At 41.8% G+C, this 20732-nt stretch overlaps 1 protein-coding gene across 1 annotated transcript in view; it reads left to right on the top strand.

The window, feature by feature from the left end:
* The window catches only part of DMRT1 (doublesex and mab-3 related transcription factor 1), a gene marked incomplete at both ends in the record, with an annotated part of 108052 nt that overhangs the window by 32109 nt on the left and 55211 nt on the right, over window positions 1–20732 (top strand). The window contains one exon of the mRNA XM_081262693.1: window positions 9508–9791. Within this exon, the coding sequence (XP_081118819.1) occupies window positions 9508–9791 (284 nt within the window). The remainder of the gene's footprint in view (window positions 1–9507; window positions 9792–20732) is intronic.

The following is a 20732-nucleotide window of genomic DNA, read 5'->3' as shown; positions in this document are numbered from 1 at the left end:
ACCGTTAGCTTGCTGCCGCCTGTACCTGGGTGCCAGCCTCACCAGGCCTAGTGGGTTTCCTGTGGGGGGAGGGAAGCCATACATGCCACAGTACTGTGCCAGCAGCCCCTCATTCTCATCTGCCCGGATCCTGTCCTGGTCTTCCCTATAGGCTGTACTCTTGAACTCTGTGTTCCCTGTTTTTCTCATGCTGTCCCTTCCCTTCCCTTCACTTGGAATTCCTTTTTCACGCTTCTCATGCCTAGAACCCTTTTTTTTTTTTTTTTTTGCTTAAAGGTCTCTGGTACCACGAGACCTTGTCTGACCTCCTCAGCTCTCCTTTGCACTCTGTGGCAGGCGTTCTCTTTTGTATCTTTGCATTTCTCTCACATTTTGGAAGTTGCCGCACGTGTAGGATACTACTGTGACTCCTTGGGCTCTTCAGTGGCCTCGGGGACAACTTGTTTCAAATTAGGATAGGCTCACCTTGAAAACCTGTGTTGGCTTTTTGTCCTATATGTATTTTTTTTCTGACTCCCCCCATATTGTCCTTGCTTTATTTGTTTGAGCTGGTTGTGCGGAACATTCCCACCCCCACCCACCAGATCCCTTATGGATAGCCTACCATCAGTCTCACATTGAAACATGTTTTGAACAAGGCCTGATCCTATCTTCAAAAGGCAAGTTCAGTTCCCCTTTGTTTTTAAAACCCTTCAATCTAAGAAGGAAAGTGAGTGGTTAGATTCCTGCAGGACCAGGTTACAATTAAAAAATAAAAAAAATCCCATTTTCATAGGAAAAAGAAGTTCCATGCCTTGTGTTATAAGAGTGATATTAGTGGGCCAATACCAGCAGAACTTATACTTTGCATAAAATAGAGAATCTGTCCCCTCCATGGGTGCACATGCGTTTTGGACTCTCCCCCTTACTAAGACATCCTGCAGTGTCATGGACTATATTCTTTGCTTTCCAGGGTTCCCAATGAGTTGCCTTACACACAGTAGGTACTTATTTCACAAATACATAGTCTTTTTTTTTTTTTTTGCTGAGGATTTAACCCAGGGGCACTTAACCACCAAGCCACATCCCCAGGCCTTTTTCATATTTTATTTAGAGACAGGGTTTGCTAAGTGCCTGAGGGCCTTGCTAAGTTGCTGAGGCTGGCTTTGATCTAGCGATCCTCCTGCCTCAGCCTCTTGAGCCATTGGGATTACAGGCATGTGCCACCATGCCTGGCCACAAATGCATAGTCTTTTTAAAGGTTTATTACATTGAAAACGAACTGACTTTCTGACAGCACAGGTGACAGACAGGTTGTGGTACTCCTTTATCTGTCATCACAGTTAGCAGAGAGTGGTAGGGAATAGTAGGTATAATGTCACCTCACTTAGGTCTCTCTGTGCCAGCTCTGGATCTCAGAAAACCAATCCATTCCTTTGGTCATGATGGTGAGCTTTTCTTCTTGGAAGTAGATGTGTGCTTAGATGCCCACGTGTCTGCTCGTGGAATGCCTTGTCTCTCTCATGGCTATCTCCCTAGGTCCTCTTCCTTGGAGAGGAAGAGTCCTGAGACAGCACTGTGGATTACTCAATTGTTCCTAAGCGTGGGAAATCACCGGACACAGGGTTGTCCTGCAGAGAATGCTACAAGCAGGGCATCTGAACAAGACTTCTTGCTTCAGTGAGGAGCGTTCCCATGTTTCACAAATACATGGTCTTTTTTTTTTTTTTTTTTTTTTTTGGTGCTGGGGATTTAACCCAGGGGCACTTAATCACCAAACCACATACCCAGGCCTTTTTAATATTTTAGAGATAGGGTTTTCTAAGTTGCTTAGGGCCTTGCTAAGTTGCTGAGGCTGGCTTTGAACTAGCGATCCTCCTGCCTCAGCCTCTTGAGCCACTGGGATTATAGGCGTGTGGCACCATGCCTGGCTGCAAATGCATAGTCTTTTTAAAGACGTTAATTTTTCCTCAAAATAAATTGGGCAAATGACTTGTACTTCTATACCCTCCTGGCACTTGGTACAACCTGTTAATTGATGAAGGATAATTTTGAAGTCTCAGACTTAGTAGTGAACTATTTTGTCTAACTAGTAACTCTTAAAACTCAGAAATTGAATAGGACAGGCACCATGAAAGGTGTAGGGGTACAAAAATAAAGCCTAAGAAGCATCCATCATTTATATGAGATCGTTGTGAACCATGGAGCCGTATAGTTTGTATTGCCAGTTTTGGTTTCATTTGTGATCTTTTTATTTTATATAGGAAATTTGGGTTGGGTTTGGTCAATGAAGGGGAGTATAACTCCGGATTTGAACATAAAGAACTCAAAATGCAACAACTCTGGGAATCATGACACCAGAGAAGAGAGGGGAAAGCCTTCAATGAACTTAAAATGAATTACTGGTTAACTACTATTAATATGCCATGGGCCCAAAGACCGGCATATAACACTCCAAGATCAATAAGGGCATTTATCACGTGTGGGTATCGATCTCTCATGAAGGAGTGAATCATATTTCACCCTGCATATGTTAGTGCAAAAAAAAGTAGCAGAAGAATTGTGAAGCCCTATCAAAGAACTGGATGTTCAGAAAGTTCATGTTCAGAGTCACAACTGTGAGCATGAGAATGAGAAGTGATGGTTTGCAAGCAGCATCTCTGCAGACAGGTCTGCAGGGAGACAGTGAATGCTGTTGGTAATTTTCTGTTCTTCTCTGGTGTTGCTGCCTTTCCTAGCTGTTGAATCCAGACTTGCTGATCTTTCTTCCTTGTCTTGCAAATTAGGACTATGTACCAGTAATGACAGAAAGTAAAACATCTAATTCCCTACTTCCATTTACTCTTGGTAGAGGACCTACAGACTGATAATTCTGTCAGGGACCTCTGGTTAAGACAGCTACCACATTCTTGGGAACAGTATTGTCTTGCTTTCTGTTATTGATATCATCATTGAGCAGTCTTAGTCAATTTTTATTCTAGAAAGATAACAGATTGAGAGCTAGCTGAAGAATTTACAGTAAGATTGTTGTTTCCTTTCTAGCATACTTCTGTGCTCTTTGTACTTGGTGGTATTGGCTGTGAAGTTTAAGGGTTGTATTGGCTATAAAGTTTAAAGGTCTTGTAGTGGCATATGTGATACTTGGGGACCTGTAGGAATTAACGGTCAGACCAAGGGACCTCATAAGCAGTCATATATTCAGCTCAGGTTTAGAGAACCAACTGTCAATTCTTTCTTACATATCATTTTCCCCTGAGATTCAGAATAAGTTGTTTGTATGTGGAAATTTACTTGTTGAAATTTATATATGTGTGTGTGTATATGTACACATGCATAAATTTTGGTTGGTTGGTTTGTATATTTTGCAGCTTATGAGTTAAATCTTTCAGTTACTTTATTTATTTTTTTTTCATTTTTTTTTCAGTTACTTTAAAGTTAAATCTTTCTATTACTAACTAACTTACTAACTTGGATGATATCCCAGTGTTGGAGAAAATGTCCTTGGTGACTCTTTGGGAAATTCTGCCCTGATCCCTGCAGTAGCAGAGTTTTGGAGAGGGCATATATTATTACTCTCTGACAGTCTGGGCCCAGAGCTCTAAGTTCCTTTTTTAGGCTGGAGAGAGTGTTGCATAATCTTTCAGCACTGAACAAGGGTCAGAACGAAAGCTGATGGCTTTACTGGTGGTCCCTGGACAATGGGTATGAACAGTTAACTTAGTGGTTTGAAGAGAATTTACAGAACACCAGACATCTGGTGAATTTTACAAGATCCCTTCTTTGCCATTACTGCAGCCTCCTGTGCTAGCTCAGAATGACTTCTTGCCTAGAGCACAGCTTAGTGTATTTCCCTGCCTCCTTATCCCCTAGATCATCTTTTGTGCTGGGTTCACAGTAGTTTTCTTAGACATTTTTTATGTCACTCCTTTGCTCTTAAACCCTTTATTGATTCCCTGGAGGAGACCACAGAGCTTCTTGGTGGGAACTTCAACACTTAAGGCCTTCAGTGCAATGGATGCTAGAGTAACTTTCCATTCTTCTTCTGCATTGTCCCTTTATGTTCCAGCCAGGCTCACCTGGTCACTGTCCCTGGAACACATCTTTTCTTTGTCACTCTGTCCATATTGTTCTCCTTTTTTTTTGAGTGTTTCCCCATCATTTCTAAATCCTTCTACCTTTGCTCACCATGCACAGTCCTTTACTGACACCCTACTGTGTAGTGTTATTTGATGACATCTGCCCGTGCTTCCATTGTGGCATTTAGATGATTGCTTTTTCAGTATGCTTAAGTTTTCCAAATAGATGGTGATTTCTTAAGAGGAAGCAAAACATTTAAAATATATCTTTGTGCTGCTCTGACAATGTCTAAAACAAACCTTTGGACATAGTTATTATATGATAACTATTGAGTGAAATAAGCATAAATATATGAAAATAGAACTTAAGAATTTAACAAAGTCAAGAATAAATGATTTTTTTAAATTACCTGCTCCCCTGGGTTTTCCGCAGGACTTATGAGGAATATCAATGCTTGACTTTGCAGGGTTACCCCAGCCAAGTACCTGGCAAGAATTAGGGGCTTAATAAATAGTTGTCAAATGGAGTAAGTGCTTTAAGAGATGAATTGAGTTTTTGTGGTTAGAGTAAGTTAATAATACCTGGATATACAACATTGAAACCAAACTTTTGGCAGCAGCATACACATAGCTGTACAGCCTGTGGTCTGAGCTCTGCCATAATTTGGTGACATAGGTAAAAGCCCAACTTTATACAATGGAATTTACTTGTATGCTCTTATTTGGTAGTCAGGACTGATAGTAATGTTAGGGCTTGTCACTTATATTTAGGAATAAGACATGGAGCGGTTGCTTTGAGTCTTTAGAGTACACCAGTGGTTTTCAGATGGATCAGCATCTTCTGAGATCTTGTCAAAGCCTGTATCACTGAGCCCACTGTCATAGTGTCTGATTCAGTAGGTCTGAATGATGCTCTAGAGTTCCCAGGTGATGCTGCTGCTGCTGATTCAGGAACGACACTTTGCTAATTGGTGAGATGGACACACAGTTGGGATGTTGATTTCAACCACAGAAAATTTCATGTACCAAAAATAACATGCACATAGAAGATGGGAGTCATAAGGCTGTGCTCAATATTGACCAGAGTTTTAATTTGAAACCTGAAAATACAGAGTTGTAGGTTTGGGAGTGTGGCTGGGTGGTAGAGCACCTGTTTAGCATGAATGAGGTCCTGGGTTTGATCCCCAGTTCCACCCAAAAACAAAACAACAACAAAAGAACAACAGAGTCTATGAATTATAAATATTGCTTAAAAAAAAAACTCATTTGTTAGGAGTGGTGGCACATGCCTACAATCCCAGCTCCTTGGAAGACTGAGGCAGGAGGATTCCAAGTTCAAGGCCAGTTTCGGAAGCCCTAGTTTGACAAAATAAAATAGAAAGGGGGATGTAGCTCAGTGGTAAAGTGCCTCTGGGTTCAATCCCCAACCTCCAGTCCCCCAAAATAAACAGACTAAAAAAATCTGAAAACAACAAATGAGATATCCCCTAGAAGCTCATGCGTGATTCAATGCAAGAAAGTTTAGAGGTGAAATGATTGGGTTATGAGAGCCTTAACCAAAATAGTGGATTAATTTCCTGATAGAGGTTAACTGGGTGGTAACTGTAGGCAGGCAGGTAAGGTTTGGCTGGAGGAAGGGGGTCACTGCGTGTGTGCCTTGGGGTTTTTATTTTGTCCCTGTGATGGAGCAGTCTTTCTCTGCTTCCTGGTGGCCACGTCCTAAGCTGATTTCTTCCACCACAACCTTCTGCCATGATATTCTGCCTCATCTTGGGCTCAGAGCAATGAAGCTAGCCATCTGTGGACTGAGACCTCTGAAACCATGAGACTAAATAAACTTTCTCTCTAAAATTGCTCTTGTCAGGTCTTTTGGTCAGAGTGGCAAAAAGCTGACTAAAACAAAAGTGCTTAACCATTTAAAGACTGTAAAATTTTTGTAGGCATCTACTCTTAGAAAGTTCAAATGGTTTTATTATCTAAGTAGTGGAATGAAATTGAAATTTCCTCACTATATCTCAGTTTATTCTTAAAGCTTAGTATAACTTGAAAGAAAAGAGAAAGTGGATAAGTGGAGAAGTGATGGGTTTGTTAATTAATTACAGGCAGCCATAGCAAGACAAATCATTGCTTTGACCTGACATTTTATTTGAGGTTTACTGTGCAGTTTATGGAAGCCATTTTCTTGTTACCTTGAGAGTTATTACTGCCGTCAATTTGTTGCTTGATAAACTGAGGCCTGATGAAAGGTTCTGGTCAGGGTTATGCTGCAGAAATTCAGGAGCCTCTGCTCTGGGAAGATCTCAGAAGGCTGGAGTCCTTGGGTTTCTATTTCATTCTTTGACTGCTGTGTTTTGTTTTCTTTATGAAGAACATTGCTTTTAAAGGGCAGGCCCCAAGGGATAGCTTTTTCTACTGCAGGGACAGGAATAAGTTTCTAGCATGCCCTCCTAAGTGTCTGTGGTTGTACAGGAATGAACCACCAATGGTTATGACTGGCAGGGGGAGTAGGACATCCATTCTTCTGATTTAAGATGTACGACATTTATCGTTTTGGGGAAGTTCAGATTGCTTTTGTTGTCAGGTAACTAATAAAAGATATGACATTGAAAACAAAAGAATTAGATACTGAAACCCACCATTTATGTCACCAAATTTGGTGTTTTAAATAAGAGAAAGGTCCGATGAGGAAACTCAGAAAGGAATGGACATGTGCCCTCTTTGGATACAGAGTTGGGGTGTGGAATAATGAAATTGGAATGGCTCATCTCACTAGCAAAGAATAGAAGAGAAGAAAGGGAAAGGAAAAAAAAATCACGGTTCTTTGGTAATGTAATCATGGAGCCTAAATGTGGGATGATTTGCTATTCATTTATACAAAAGAGACTCTAGTGCTGACTATAAAATGAGGCCATATGAGAGTTTTTGTTTTAGATCTAAACAAAACCTTCCAGAGCCTGCACTTTTTGAGTTACATGCTCCCTTACATCTCTTCTTCCTTCCACACAGTCAGGCAGCAGACACTTTCTGAGTGCTTTCTTTGAGCCACACACAGTGCTGAGGTTTTCTTTCCACAAGCCTCCTCTCCTGCCTAGGGACTCTTAAACCTTCTCTGAGTTTAAAAAATGAAACAGAACTTATGACTCCTGGAGCTTCTATTTTTAATTTACATTTGTTTTTTGATGACAAGTTACTTGAAAAACCATTATTCATTGATTCCCCTTGGCAAATGCTTGCCACTCTGTCTGACAATGTCCTAGGCACATGGGACAGTGGGGGAACATAGAGGTGGGGTGGAGATTGATCCCACCTTCTGATCTTGCTTGATCTTACCTTCTGGTGGCAGAGAAGGCCATTCACTGCCTTCATCTGTTTCTATCTCCTTCACTTGCTGTCAGCTGTCTTGCAGGATACCTTCTGCTCCGTGGCTCTTGGACCACATTAAAATGACCTAGTCATCTGTGGATCTTTTCCAGAGTGGATTTTGCTTGATCTCATAGCAGCAATTGACACTGCAGCCTGCGCCCCTCTGCTCTCCATTTTCACTTTTGCCTTTTGTGACATTGCATCTCCCTCCTCTATGAATTGGCTTTGGCTGCCCACCCAGACCCCATACACAGCCATTGGATCTCAGTATCTCCCAAGAGCACAGGTTTCAGTTCCTCATGCTTGCTCAGCCCTCCCGGGTCTAGGTTTAGCAGAACATCCCTCCTTCGTCTCCTGCCACACCCAGGCTCCAGCTCTCTGTCTCCTGCTGAGTCTAATTCATTCTTGGCATCCATCAGCCTTCCAGTTCTGTTGGACAAGGCCCCCTTCTTACATTGCCAGTCCTCTGAGGTCTCTCCCTGAATGATGTCAGTGGCTCCTTAGTGGGTATCTCTGCTTCGGGGCTCACTCTCCTTCATTCATCTTGAGAATTTCCACTGGGTAAATTTCCCAGTGCACAGCTCTCTTGTGTAACCTCCTTGCTGAGGAATCCTTAGTGGTTCCTGCTGCTTCCCAGAGGGAGTCCAGAGTGCTGGGCAAAGGCTCCCCTCGCCTGGCTCCAGCCCATCTTTCAGTGTATCTCTGTCTCCGTTTTCAGCCAGTTCTTCACCTCACTCTTCTGCCCTCTACTGCTTCTATTCCTCCTTCTTTGCTTCCCTTTTCTCCTCTCTTCTCCTTGTTTTCCACCTGTATCCTGCTCCTTTATTTCATTTATATATATTTTTCTTTTATGCTGGGGAACAAACCCTGGGCCTGGCGAATGCTAGGCAAGCATAGTGCCCTGAGCCATACCCCAGGCCTCCTCCTTTTTCAGGAGCATCTCAGATCCAGTCTTTTCCATGAAAGTCTCTGATTCCTTGCTAGGCTGCGAGTCATTTTTTCTTCTCTGGCTTACCTAACCATTTATGGGCATTCCTGTGATACCAGGTTGTGGTGTGTTTTGTAATCCCAATGTCTCTTTCATCCTAGAGTGTAGGTCTCCTCTGGGCAGGACAACCAGACACCCTGCAGCACCATTTCAGGCACCTGGCTCATCTCTTTAAGAGCATTGTTTGGTAAATGTCCACTGGATGGGTAACTAAAGAGTTCATCAGTCATTTATTTTGACAACAGTTAAAGCCTATGCCAGCTCTTGGGAAACCAGCCTTTGACCAAATTGGTCCTCTTCCCATTTGTGAATAAAGTCTTACTGCAACATAAACACTCTGAAACATTGACTGTGGTTGGCAAAGCCTCACATAGTTTCTAACTGACTTTTCTTTCTTTTTTTAAAATTTTTTTTGTAGTTGTAGATGGACAGAATGCCTTTATTTTATTTGTTTATTTTTATGTGGTGATGAGGATCAAACCCAGTGCCTCATGCATACGAGGCAAGCACGCTACCACTGAGCTACAACCCCAGCCCTCTGACTTTTTTCAGAAGTTTGTCTACCCAGGTTCCATATTGTTGTCCAGACTGCCAAAGCATACAGTGCCAGCTGCAGAAGGAAGTTAGGAAACTGTGATTAAACTCTTAGCCTCTTGCTTTGGCTTTCTGACATGTCTATGTGGACACCATAATTAGGGTTCTGGGGTGTGTTTGTACTTTATCTAAAGTGAACTGCAGTTAATTTTGTGGTAAAAATATCCAGACAGGTTAACTGGATTTGATCTCTGTTTTTTGACATTAGGGTGGGAATTTGGGGATATGTTTTATACTGTCAGGCTTTATGTAATTAAAATAGCCTTAAAATACTTTGGTGTTCTCAGTAAAAATATTCAGCAATGGTGTTTGAGATGTGCCACCAAATATCAGATTAGAAACCCCCTTTGTTTTGGTCACAGATGTGGCAGATGGCTATGTCCCAGAAGATCCATGTTATTTGCTCTACAGAACCTGGCAGAGGGAGGTGATGCATTTCCAGGGTTTAGAGGGAAAATTTTATGTTTCATGAACCCCCACATGAACAGTGTTTCTTTTTCTTTTCAGAGGGACGCATGGTCATCCAGGACATTCCTGCTGTCACCAGCAGAGGGCACGTGGAGAACGCACCTGACCTGGTTTCAGACTCCACCTACTACAGCAGCTTTTACCAGCCTTCTCTGTTCCCTTACTACAACAATCTGTACAACTATCCGCAGTACTCCATGGCCTTGGCTGCTGATGCCTCTTCTGGGGATGTGGGAGGTCCTCTCGGGGGATCCCCTGTGAAGAACAGCCTTCGGAGCCTTCCAGCGCCTTATGTGTCTGGTCAAACAGGAAACCAGTGGCAGGTATGATGTTACCCAGGGAGTCAACTGGGTATGTGAAAAATACACAAGCACAACGTGCACATAACACACAGGGACTTAAATGTATACATGCACACAGAAACGCACCATGTGCCTGTACATGGTTACACCAGTTTAGCACATAGTGTAGGCTGACATGGTATGCAAAACATATACAGAATTTTTCACTCTGCTAATACTACCATTTAATATTGGCCATTAGCTGCAAGGAGTTACAAAGAAATATGCATATGTTTGGGTTTATTTTAAAATTTTACTTTGCCCATATTCCTAGTAGGCCCACATTAGTTGCACACATAGCTTACAGGATGAAGCCCCACTTCCTGCGGCCATGTCCACCATGGTGCATTTTAGAAAATGCAAGGTACAACCTTGTGGGTGGCAGTAATTTTTCTGATGAGTTTTCACCCTGGGAAGGAAGAGTGTTATAATTTGTATGATTACATGGAAGAAAGGTAAAAAAAAAAGCAATTAGGTAGCTGTTGTGCTGGGCCAACTTGGGTACATTTTTTGCTAGGAATGGAGGTCAGTCTTTCATATTCTTAAGTATGTATTATTAAAATACTGTGCTATCAAGAGCTTTTTAGTATTTAGAGTAAAACACAGCATTTTGTTTTACCATGGAAAGAGCTTATCTAGAGCTGTTCTGCTTCCTCGGGTAACCCTTTCCACCATGCCTGTGTATTAGCAGGTTCACGGTGCTGAAACCCTGAGAGGCTAGAAGACAGTGATGCATGTGTTCTAGGAACTTATGCACAGAAGAGGTTAGACTGCACCACCAAGACTCCTCCATCCAAAAGAAGTTAGGATTCTGTGAGGCCTGTTCTCACTTTAGATGCATTTACCGTGCTCGAGCTAAGCTGGGGTTTGACTCTGACAAAATGCTGCAACATACATGTTTGGGAGTTAGTGCAAGTTTTTACTTTCCTTTCTTTTTTTTTATTTCCCAGATTTATTGAGGTGTGTTTGACAAAATTGTGTATATTTAAGTTGTTTATGTGATGATTTGAGGTGTTCTAATTGTACGGTGACTATCAGTCAGGCTGATTTTTTTTTTTTTTTTTTTTTTGGTGTGTGTGTGGGGCGGGTAAAAACATTTTAACAACTGGTCCTTTGACATTTTTCAAGCACACGGTATTATTGATAGTTACCATGCTATATATTAGACTTCCAGAACTTTCTCATCTTGTAACTGAAGTGAGCCTTGACCAGCATCTCCCCATTTCTCCCACTCCCAGGCAACCAGTGTTTTACTATTTGCTTCTGTGAGTTCAGCTTGTTTTAGGAGTCTTTCATAACCTTTCTTAACTCCCTCCAAAACATATGAATTGAAATTTTCCCTTGAGCAATTCTATTTCATTTTGCCTCTGCCTTTTTTTGGTGCCTGTGGGGGCTACTGGGAATTGATCCTAGAGGTGCTTTACCACTGATCCACATTCCCTGATCTTTTTATTTTATGAGATAGTATCTTGCTAAGTTGCTGAGGCTGGTCTGGAACTTGTGATCCTTCTGCCTTGTTGGGATTATCAGTATGCACTATTGTGCTTGGTTTTGCCTTTTTTTTTTAAGGTGTGGGGGAATTTGTTAATATTCAAGTCACCCCACTTGGATTCTCCTGCTACCTTCAAGGATCTAACTTCTTGGACAATTAAAATGTTAGCTTTTAAAATGTCAGCTTTAATCCCCTGAGCTACAAATTTCCAAAAGTTTTTCATACATTTCACTTTTGGAACCATACTGTTTTGAAGAAGACTTAAAACACATTGCTACTAGAATTGAGAGGTAGAATGAGCATAAAGGAAATAAGATGATTTATAGAACTTCAAACTGGGCCTCTCCAAGCCTGTCAAAATGCAGTTGAAATTCTATGATTTGGGGCAGATTTGGGGTTGATTTCTTTTGGAGACTTTCTTCCCTGAGGGAGAAAGGAGCATATTAAGGATTAAAAAACAAAACAAAACCCACCTCATCCTGCTGATTCCCAGGGATGAGGAGCTGCTATCAGAATATCCTGGTTTTCTGGCTGCTTCCTGGCTTTGAGGATGAAGTAGGTGGGAGGGTCTGTGTGAACCTGTTTGTGAACCTGTTGGCTTGAATGATAAAAGATGATTTTTTTTTTGAAAGAAAGATCAACTCTAAAGAAAAGTCAGAAATCTCTTAAACTAAGGGTCTTTTCCTTGTTGTCAAACCTTTCAGATGGCAGATGTTGCATGACACAGGGATGTATATTCTTTTTTTTTTTTTAAGAGAGAGTGAGAGAGGAGAGAGAGAGAGAGAGAATTTTTTTAATATTTATTTTTTAGTTCTCGGCGGACACAACATCTTTGTTGGTATGTGGTGCTGAGGATTGAACCCGGGCCGCACGCATGCCAGGCGAGCACGCTACCGCTTGAGCCACATCCCCAGCCCGGATGTATATTCTTAATCTTCCCAGAAAGTCTGAGAAAAGTGTAACTGAGGTCTTGGATTGTCTTGGAGGTCCCTTACACCAAGGTCCACAATCCCGGGACAGTGTGAAGAGACCTGTTCTCTGGAGAGCCAGCCATGCCCGTTGCCATGCCCAGGGAGAGATCCCTGGGGGCATGGTTTGCTGAGAGACAGACTTGACTCAGTGTGTACCTGCTAGCCAGAGTGGGAGGAAGAAGCTAAACCTTCTTTGTCCTGTGGGGGATGTGCAGTTTTGATACTTAGTGCTTCCCATAGAACTTAACAGGACTGGAGAGAGGCACCGCAGGTTAGAGTCCCAGGACAGACACTGAGGCACCATTTAAGGAATAGTTTGTTTTCCCAGAGAACCAGGTTTAAGTTTTCTTAGTTCCTAGCCAGTCACAGTCATTGATTGTTTCTCATATAACAAGTTATTTTTCAGCAGTAGGTTCTTCTGTCCTACTGTGGTTGCTGTCCTACTGTGGTTGTTACATGTTCTTAGTTAATAATAGCATCAGTAATGAGAACCATCGTTTATTGAGCAGGTGAGGACATTGAAACTCAGGACTCAGGACGGACTTACCTGAGTCACTCAGGGACTAAGTGGAAGAATCTGGGTTTGAATCTGGGCCTCCCTGGCTCCAAAGTATGTCAGCACTATCTGGTCATCACTGGGTCTGCAACAAACTCAGGTCTACATGACTGCCTCCCAGTGCCCTCTGGAAACTCAGATCTCCAGGGAACGTGCAGAATGTCTCTTCAGGTGAACCTTAACTGTGGGATGGATTCAGTACGAATACTGAGGCCCTTTCTAGTTCTTTAGGGCTTGGGATTGCTACCTCTTGTTTGTTTGTTTGTTTATTTTTTATTTATGTATGTATTTATTTATTTATGTGGTGCCGGGGATTGAACCCAATGCCTCATGCATGCTAGGCAAGCGCTCTACCACTGAGCCACACCCCTGGCCCCTGGAATTGCTACCTTTTATTTTCCATTGGAGATATTTTCTTCACTTGTGGAGGTCGGAAGTATGTAGAAACTTTTAGAATAGGGCTGATGGATGATTACAACACAGAAGTTGAGGATAGAGCCCTTATACTTTTCTAAAATATGCAGTCTTGGATGTCAGTATTTAAAATATGCCGAATTCCTTAACTATTAAAAGTAACTATTTTGAAGTTACTTTTGAGATCTGCATACTAATTTTCTGTGAATATGATTATAACTAAAGCACATTTGAGTCCACTCACAAGAGTATGTATAGCATAAAAATGATCCCCACAGTTTGGATGAAGGGACTCTACCATATGACCTGTTCCCTCAAAATTTGACATTTTATGAGTTTGAGGACAATCTTGTAACCAAATGAAACCACAGACTTGACGTACAGTTTTTTTTAGTCACGCCCACAAAAGTCAGTTCCACTGAAAATAAACTTAAAAATACAAGAGCCAGTGTAGATGTAATCCATTAATTACAAAATAACTGTTGATAATCAGAGCAGCAGTGAGTAGAGTCGAAATGGTTGCTAAAGAGTTCTGGTCTACCCCTGTTCACACAAAACTGGGGTCTAGAGCTGATGGGATCAGCAGGTCTGCTGATTTGGAGGAATGATATTTCGTGCTTTAGGAACCTGGGGTTTAGCACTGGAAGATCCATGCTTGCTTCTAACTTGTGATTGAGCTATGTCACTCGGAGAAAAATACTTTATCCTCCAAATCTCAGGGTTTTTAATCTGTAAAGTGAGTATGGTGTCATCTGTGTAGGACTGTTGTATACATAAGGTCATGTAATAGTTGAAGGGAGATGATTAGCCCATGTGAGTTTCTGTATAAATCCAGAAGTGCTATGCTGATATTAACTGCAGTGAATCTATTTCACTTATTATTTTCAATTCGCCTTGCTCTCTAAAATCTGCTTAATTTGTCTCCATTTCTTCATATGTATTCTAGTTAGCTGCCTTGGGAGCCCCTCCTAACAAGATAGGGTATAAATAGTACACATTTCAATTATTATTGAGACTGTGACATGTGAATATGGATGAAGTACAAATGTATATGGAATGATTTTTGTATCTTGGGGAAGATTTGATCCAATTATAAAACAAAACTTGAAAGCATAAAAGTTATTATAAAGTTCAAATATGTTAAGAAGTATTACATAGTAAAAACCTATAAATAATACTTAGCTAATGTTGAAGGGATAGGAATGGGCAGCTCATTTTGTAACTAGAGTTGTCTTTATTCCAGAGAACAGGAATTGAGATGGGTGAGAGTCCCTCACCATGCTGTGTGTTTCCAGAACATTCTGGGACTAGGCTCTTTGGACAGTGCCATGTCCCTCCTGGTGGAATTTTCCTGGGGATGGGCAAGTAGGGTCACCTGTGGCAGCTGCCCTGCTTTTCTGTCTCCTTTTGAGGGTGATGCTCTTCAGCTGTGTTTGGGAGCCTTGTGCTCTCTGTTGCCTGATGCCCTTCTCCCACCCAGACTTGGCCCAGGGGTCCAAATCAGATGCTAAATCTCTTGCATTTATCTTCTTGACTTTATTGCAAAGACTCAACTTCTCTCCTCTTTGTGGGGTGGACTCTTCCTTTTGTACATTGTCCCCTAGCCTTTGCTGCTTCGAGGGCTGGTGTTGCTGGGGGAGCAGTGTGACTGTTTCTCAAGCAGGAGCTACTTGGTGATTAATAACCCTGGAGTGGAGATCACCATGAGTTTTGTAATCTAGACTTCACAAATGAGTAGGGAAGATGTGGGATTATTTGCAGGAGAAATCCATTGACTCTTTGTACAGTTGAGACTTCCTGCAAGACTCCCTATAAAATCAAGCAAGCCACACATAAGGATTCAGCACCTACTAAGTGCAAACCCTCTTTAAAAATAAGAGAGAACAGCCTCCTGGAACAGCATTCCAGAATCCCAGAGCGCTATTGTGTGCCTGACAGGCACGCTGAGAGCTGCTTTAATCGCTTTTGGTCTGTCTCCAGCTGGTGGAGATTTGTGGCCCAATCACAGATTCCTGTCCTGTTGTGAAACAGGAATAACATTTGTGACACTGGAACAAACTCACGATGAATGGCTGGTTCCGCTGACCAGCAGCTCAATTTCGCTTCTGCATTTAATTGCCTGCAAAAGCTGTTTATGGCCTTGTGCACTCCTCCACGGCAACATTATCTCTTAAATAAACATGTTGTACCAGGTTGACAAGGGAGAGGTGCATATCAAGTGAGCAGAAATAAATATGGGAGGACTCCGAGCTGTACCTCGGATCTCCTTTCAGTCCCTGCCGCAGGCGCCCTCTTGATTGCTTTTCCAAGGCTTGTGCCACCAGATGTCTAGACTTACATTCCAACCAGTTAGGGTACAGTTTGGCTGCGATTGGATGGCAACATGGGGGATTTCCTTCCTCCTGGTGGTTGCTTTGCTTTCCTTGGTTGCCCATCTACAAGGATTGAGGGCTTACTATGCGCTAGGGCTAGGATCCTCCACTGAATAAAACAGACGAATTGAGAAAATGGCAGTAGGGTGACTATAGTTAACAGTGATTCATTATATATTTCAAATTAGGTAGAGGGTAGGATGTCAGATGTTCTCCTTTCAAATAAATGATAAATGTTTGATGATGTGATTGATATTCTGATTACCCTGATGTGATGATTATGCACTGGGCACATGTATTGAAATATAACATTGGATCCCTAAATATGTACAATTGTTATGTATCAGTTTAAATTTTTAAAAGTAATTTTATCTTTTGCAGTACTGGAGCTTGCATCCAGGGGTGCTCTACCACTGGAGTTATAAACTTTTTAAAAAATGTTTTGTTTATTTTAGTTGTAGTTGGACACAGTACCTTTATTTTATTTTTATGTGGTGCTGAGGATGGAACCCAGGGCCTCACACACACTAGGTGAGCGCTCTACCACTGAGCCACAACTCCAGCCCCTACCACTGAAGTTATACCTTTTGAGACAGGGTCTCACTAAATTGCCAGACTGACCTCAAACTTACCATCCTCCTGCCTCAGCCTCCTTAGTCATTTGGGTAACAGGCATGAGATTGTGCACCCAACTAAGTTAAAAGATATTTAAAGAAAGAATTGTGCAAAGTGGGTCTTGGGGAAGCCTGTGATTTTCATTTAGAAAGGGAGAAAGGAGGTTAGGATCACCTAAGTAGTCCTGTGTTTGAACTGAGATTCAGACAGGAAGGAAAACAGACCCTGGCACCTGACACTTGGGCCACAGAAAAAGATGCTCCTGGGATGGCATTCTAGCACCTTCAGCCTGCTGAGGGCCAGAGGGCCAGGCCCCTGCACCTAAAGAAACCATTGCCTTTGAACTACTTGCATGTCCACCAAGGTTCTCAAACCTCTAGACAACACCCTAACTGCCTTTTTTTTTTTTTTTTAAGTATGGTACAGCATTGGGACAATCCGTTAACTAAAAGAATAATCAAAAGAAGTGACTTCAGGCTTGTTGTTCCTGCTGTTGTGTTTGTTTTTAAGGTACTTATGCTTAAACACTGAGCTATATCCCCAGCACCCCCCCCCCTTTTTTGAGATAAGGTCTAAGTTGCACAAGCTGGTTTTGAACTTGTGATCCTCCTGCCTCATCCTCCTGAGTGACTGGTACTCCAGAGGTGGGCCACCATACCTGGTTCTTGGCTTCCCTTTCTTAAGAACAACCTGGTTATTGGCCACTATCTGGTGGTAGACAGACATTGATACACTTCTTCCTCTGGAAAGAAAAACTGATAAAAGTTTGCAAGCAGTCATAGAAAAATTTATAAGGACATATTCAATTTTGAACATTTTTAAAACAACTTCTTTCCTCAGGAAAGGAGATTTAGAAATAGATAATGTATCTATCTGCCTTGGGCAAGTAGAGCTAATGATCATAATTTGGTTTCTTAAAAGTGAAGTACAGATGCATAAATTTTTTGTTTATGCCTGAAGGATTTCTTTTATGCATGTTCTCTTTTGCTATAATGTGTTATGCTTTTTTATTTTTATTTTTGTATCTAAACACTTTCATGAACTCAGTAATTGCAATATTTTATTGTTGCTTATTTTGGAGTTTCTTTAATTAAGGAATGTTCCCAGCACCCCTCCACCCAGGGGTGGAGGGGTGCTGGGAACATTCCTTAATTAAAGCAGTGTTCACTAGAGACACTTCTGCAGAATATTTTAGTTAAAAATGTGGATTCCAGAAGAAAGGTGAACTGGGTCCTGGACACCTGGGGCACTAGGGAACAGATATCTCTGACCTAAAATAGGTGAAGGAACTAGGCCCTTGCTAATCCTAAGGAAGTGTTTTCTCAGCCTGGCCGAAGTGGTCTAGCAACATCCCAGGAAATCCATATAGAGTAACTACAGTTTTTCTGAAGCCTTTGGGAGACTTTTGAAAGTCCTAGGCTGTCCTATGGAGTCATTTCTCTTATGAGAGATGGGTTTAATCTGGACTGAGTTGGAAACCCTGTTTAAGGGTTGGTGTACACCAGCAACTATTTCACTATTGAATTGGAGGCAGAAATAAGTGTATTACCAGTCTTCTGCTAGTCTGTAACATTACCAATACTCTTGACACCATAGAATCAGGTTAGTAAATAATATGGTCATTTGGGAATTCTGTAATCTGCTTGACTATTGGATAATTAGATCATAGTGTTTGAAAGCTTTCTGATTTAATTTGGTTGAGCTGGTGGCTAATATCTATTTATGGTTTCTCTCCCCCCCCCTCTTTTTTTGGTGTTAGGTTTGAACCCAGAGCCTTGAGTACATAGTTTATTTTTGCTCTTTTCACTTACTTTTGTCTCCTGTGAAATGATGTGAATATGATATAAAATTAGTTGATTTTCAGAAAAGTTTAAGTACATGTAAAAATGGTCCACATTTCTATGGTCTGTTAGTTGAATATATATTCACTCATTGATTGAATAAAGATCAAAGTTGAAGGAATGCATAACAGATGGGTTTGCCTTTTTAAAAACCATGTTAGATATATGAGAGACAAACAAGAACGGGGTTACAAAAACTCTTCATATTATAGAGTATGTATAAAAATCTCCTTTTGGATGTCCTTCTCTGGGTCTGGCACTGTGCTAGTAGAGGAGAGAGAACCAGGACTCATATAATTCTCTGATTGCTCTTGTGATCAGAAGCTGGAGGTTTTCTGGGGAGAACTGTGAGGCCTGGTGGAAAGATGGGCTCTCTATGGGGCATGCCAAGGGGCAGGATGAGGAGGAACATTTTATCACTGCTGTTGTTTAGAATTGCTAGCACATGGTAACAGAGAAAACCAGATTTACTTTTAGTGGGGTTTACTATTTCAAAATCCTTTATAGAGAGTGCACCCATTATTGCCCACACCCTGAGGCGTCATCCTTGCCCTTGAAGCGTACAGCTTCCGAGGGGGGTGGATATAAGGAGGTTGAGAATAGGGGAAAATGATGTTATCTACTCCTTTTATTTTTTTACACCTTTTAAAAATCCCTTCTCACATTCTTTTTGCACTTCCCAGTTTTTATCAACCCGTTCTGGGAGGAAGGAAAGCAGACATCCTCATTGTGAGTCTTGAATATCTGTATAAAACCAAAAAATGGGAAGGCCTGGAACTTCTCTCTCCCTCTTTGTGTGTGTGTGTGTGTGTGTGTGTGTGTGTGTGTGTGTGTGTGAGTGTGCATGCTCGCACACACCCGCAATAAAAACATATTTGATAATGGCAGTATGGATCCTGAGTTGGTTTTCACTTGTTTTAAAATTTGAAAATCAGTAAAATTTTAGAGAGCAAATTTTTATTTTCAATATTAGACAAAATACTTACATACTTAATATTTGAAGTATGTAATAAGAAGGGTATTTGTGTCTGAAGAGTCATTTGGTGGCAGGCTCAGAAGGGGGTCCCTGGGTATGACCACCCATCAGAGGCAGGGAGGTGCGCAGGACAGTGGTTGGCAGCCTAGGTGCCAGGCATGCTGTGTCTCATGTTCTAGTTCATCCTTAAACAGAGCCCTGTCCAGGATGAGTGACCCCTGGCATAGCTGAGGACACTAAGGGTTAGGGAGGAGAAAGCTCCTGCCAGTACCGCACTGCTGCTCATGGTGAGTTGAGTCTGAGCTGGGGTGTGTTGGCTGCAAGATGACCTTGCTGTCTAGGCCTCTCCAGCCTGCCTTGCAGGACAGATATGTTTGTTGGTCTTACTCGTATGAAACCTGAAAATTTCGAAGAATCACTAAACATTAGCTCTTAGGCGTGTTTCTCTGCTTGCACATGCGCGCGCACACGTACACACACACACACACACACACACACACTCTTCTGTGTGCTTCAGGGAAAGGTGTTTTCAGTCATTCTTGTGTTGTTTACATTACCTAGAGGCAGCCTTTTTCTGTGATGATCTTGGAAGCAGAAAGGGCCTTTTCATGCCACCCACGAGTCAGGTGTGTCCCCCGGTGCTCACCAACCTGTGTTGGAATCTTTAAACTAGTTTGGGGGAAGTATGTGGGAATATGCTTGTGCTGCCAGTTGGAAGGTGGTCCCAGCAGCCCCCCTTGCCCTCCAGGCAGTCTGTCATGTTCAGTACTCATAAGATACCCGTCACACTGCTGATTTATGCTAAAAGTATCCTAATGTTTCTGACAGCTCATGTGTGACATGAATATAATCCATATTTCTTAGAGCAGCTAATCCAAGTGGCTTATTTCCCGATACTGCTGATAGGGCTATATCTCTTGGTGTCGCTGCCATGGAGATTTTGATGGTAACATATTGTTTCTGGGTCACTAGTTTTGTCTAAAACAGTAGGTTGGAACAGAGTAGCAAAGGTTAATTAAGTTTGTCCATCAAGGTGCGAACAGATATGGATGCTTCTGGTCTCAGAATCAAAGTTCCTGAATGTGTGGTTGTGGCCATCTTCTCATTTTCAGGCTATCAAAAAAATAAGTTTCTTGTTTTCTCTAAAAGTAGGAAAAAACACGAGGAGTTGTTAAAAGCCAGAGGCAGCAAGTAGATCTTTACAATAAGCAGGTGTCTTCATTTAAATTAACAAGGTGGCTTGGTTTTAGTAGAGACCCATCAGGAGCTTCTGTGCAACTTGCTTTGAATCCTGCTTTCTTTGCTTACTGCCTCTGTGAGCAGAACTGTTACCTGATCTCTCTGAGCGACTTATTATTTGGTGATTACTAAATTGTGAGGACTTAGTGAGATAGCAGGCCATTTAGCATTTCTCAATAAATGCTCATTTTCATTCTCAGAAATTCCCTACTTCTGTGTTCAACAACCGTTTTCTCTGGGTAATTGCATCAACAATGTCATCGCTGGGGACCCTTCTGCCAGTCTTAAGAGTTGCTACACAGTGCCTTCCAAGACTCAGCAGGCTATTGAGTGTGGAGCGTTCTGTGTCTGGATAGTCATTAACTAGATTTTTAGAAACAGACTTTCTCATGTCCCTTTCCTCTAGATATTTTGCTGAATATGTTTCCTGTTGGTTTTCATCTAAAT

The sequence above is a fragment of the Spermophilus citellus genome (genome assembly GCF_964194105.1).
Source record: "Spermophilus citellus genome assembly, chromosome: 2".
Lineage (NCBI taxonomy): Eukaryota > Metazoa > Chordata > Mammalia > Rodentia > Sciuridae > Spermophilus > Spermophilus citellus.
This window is presented reverse-complemented; position numbering and strand designations above follow the sequence as displayed.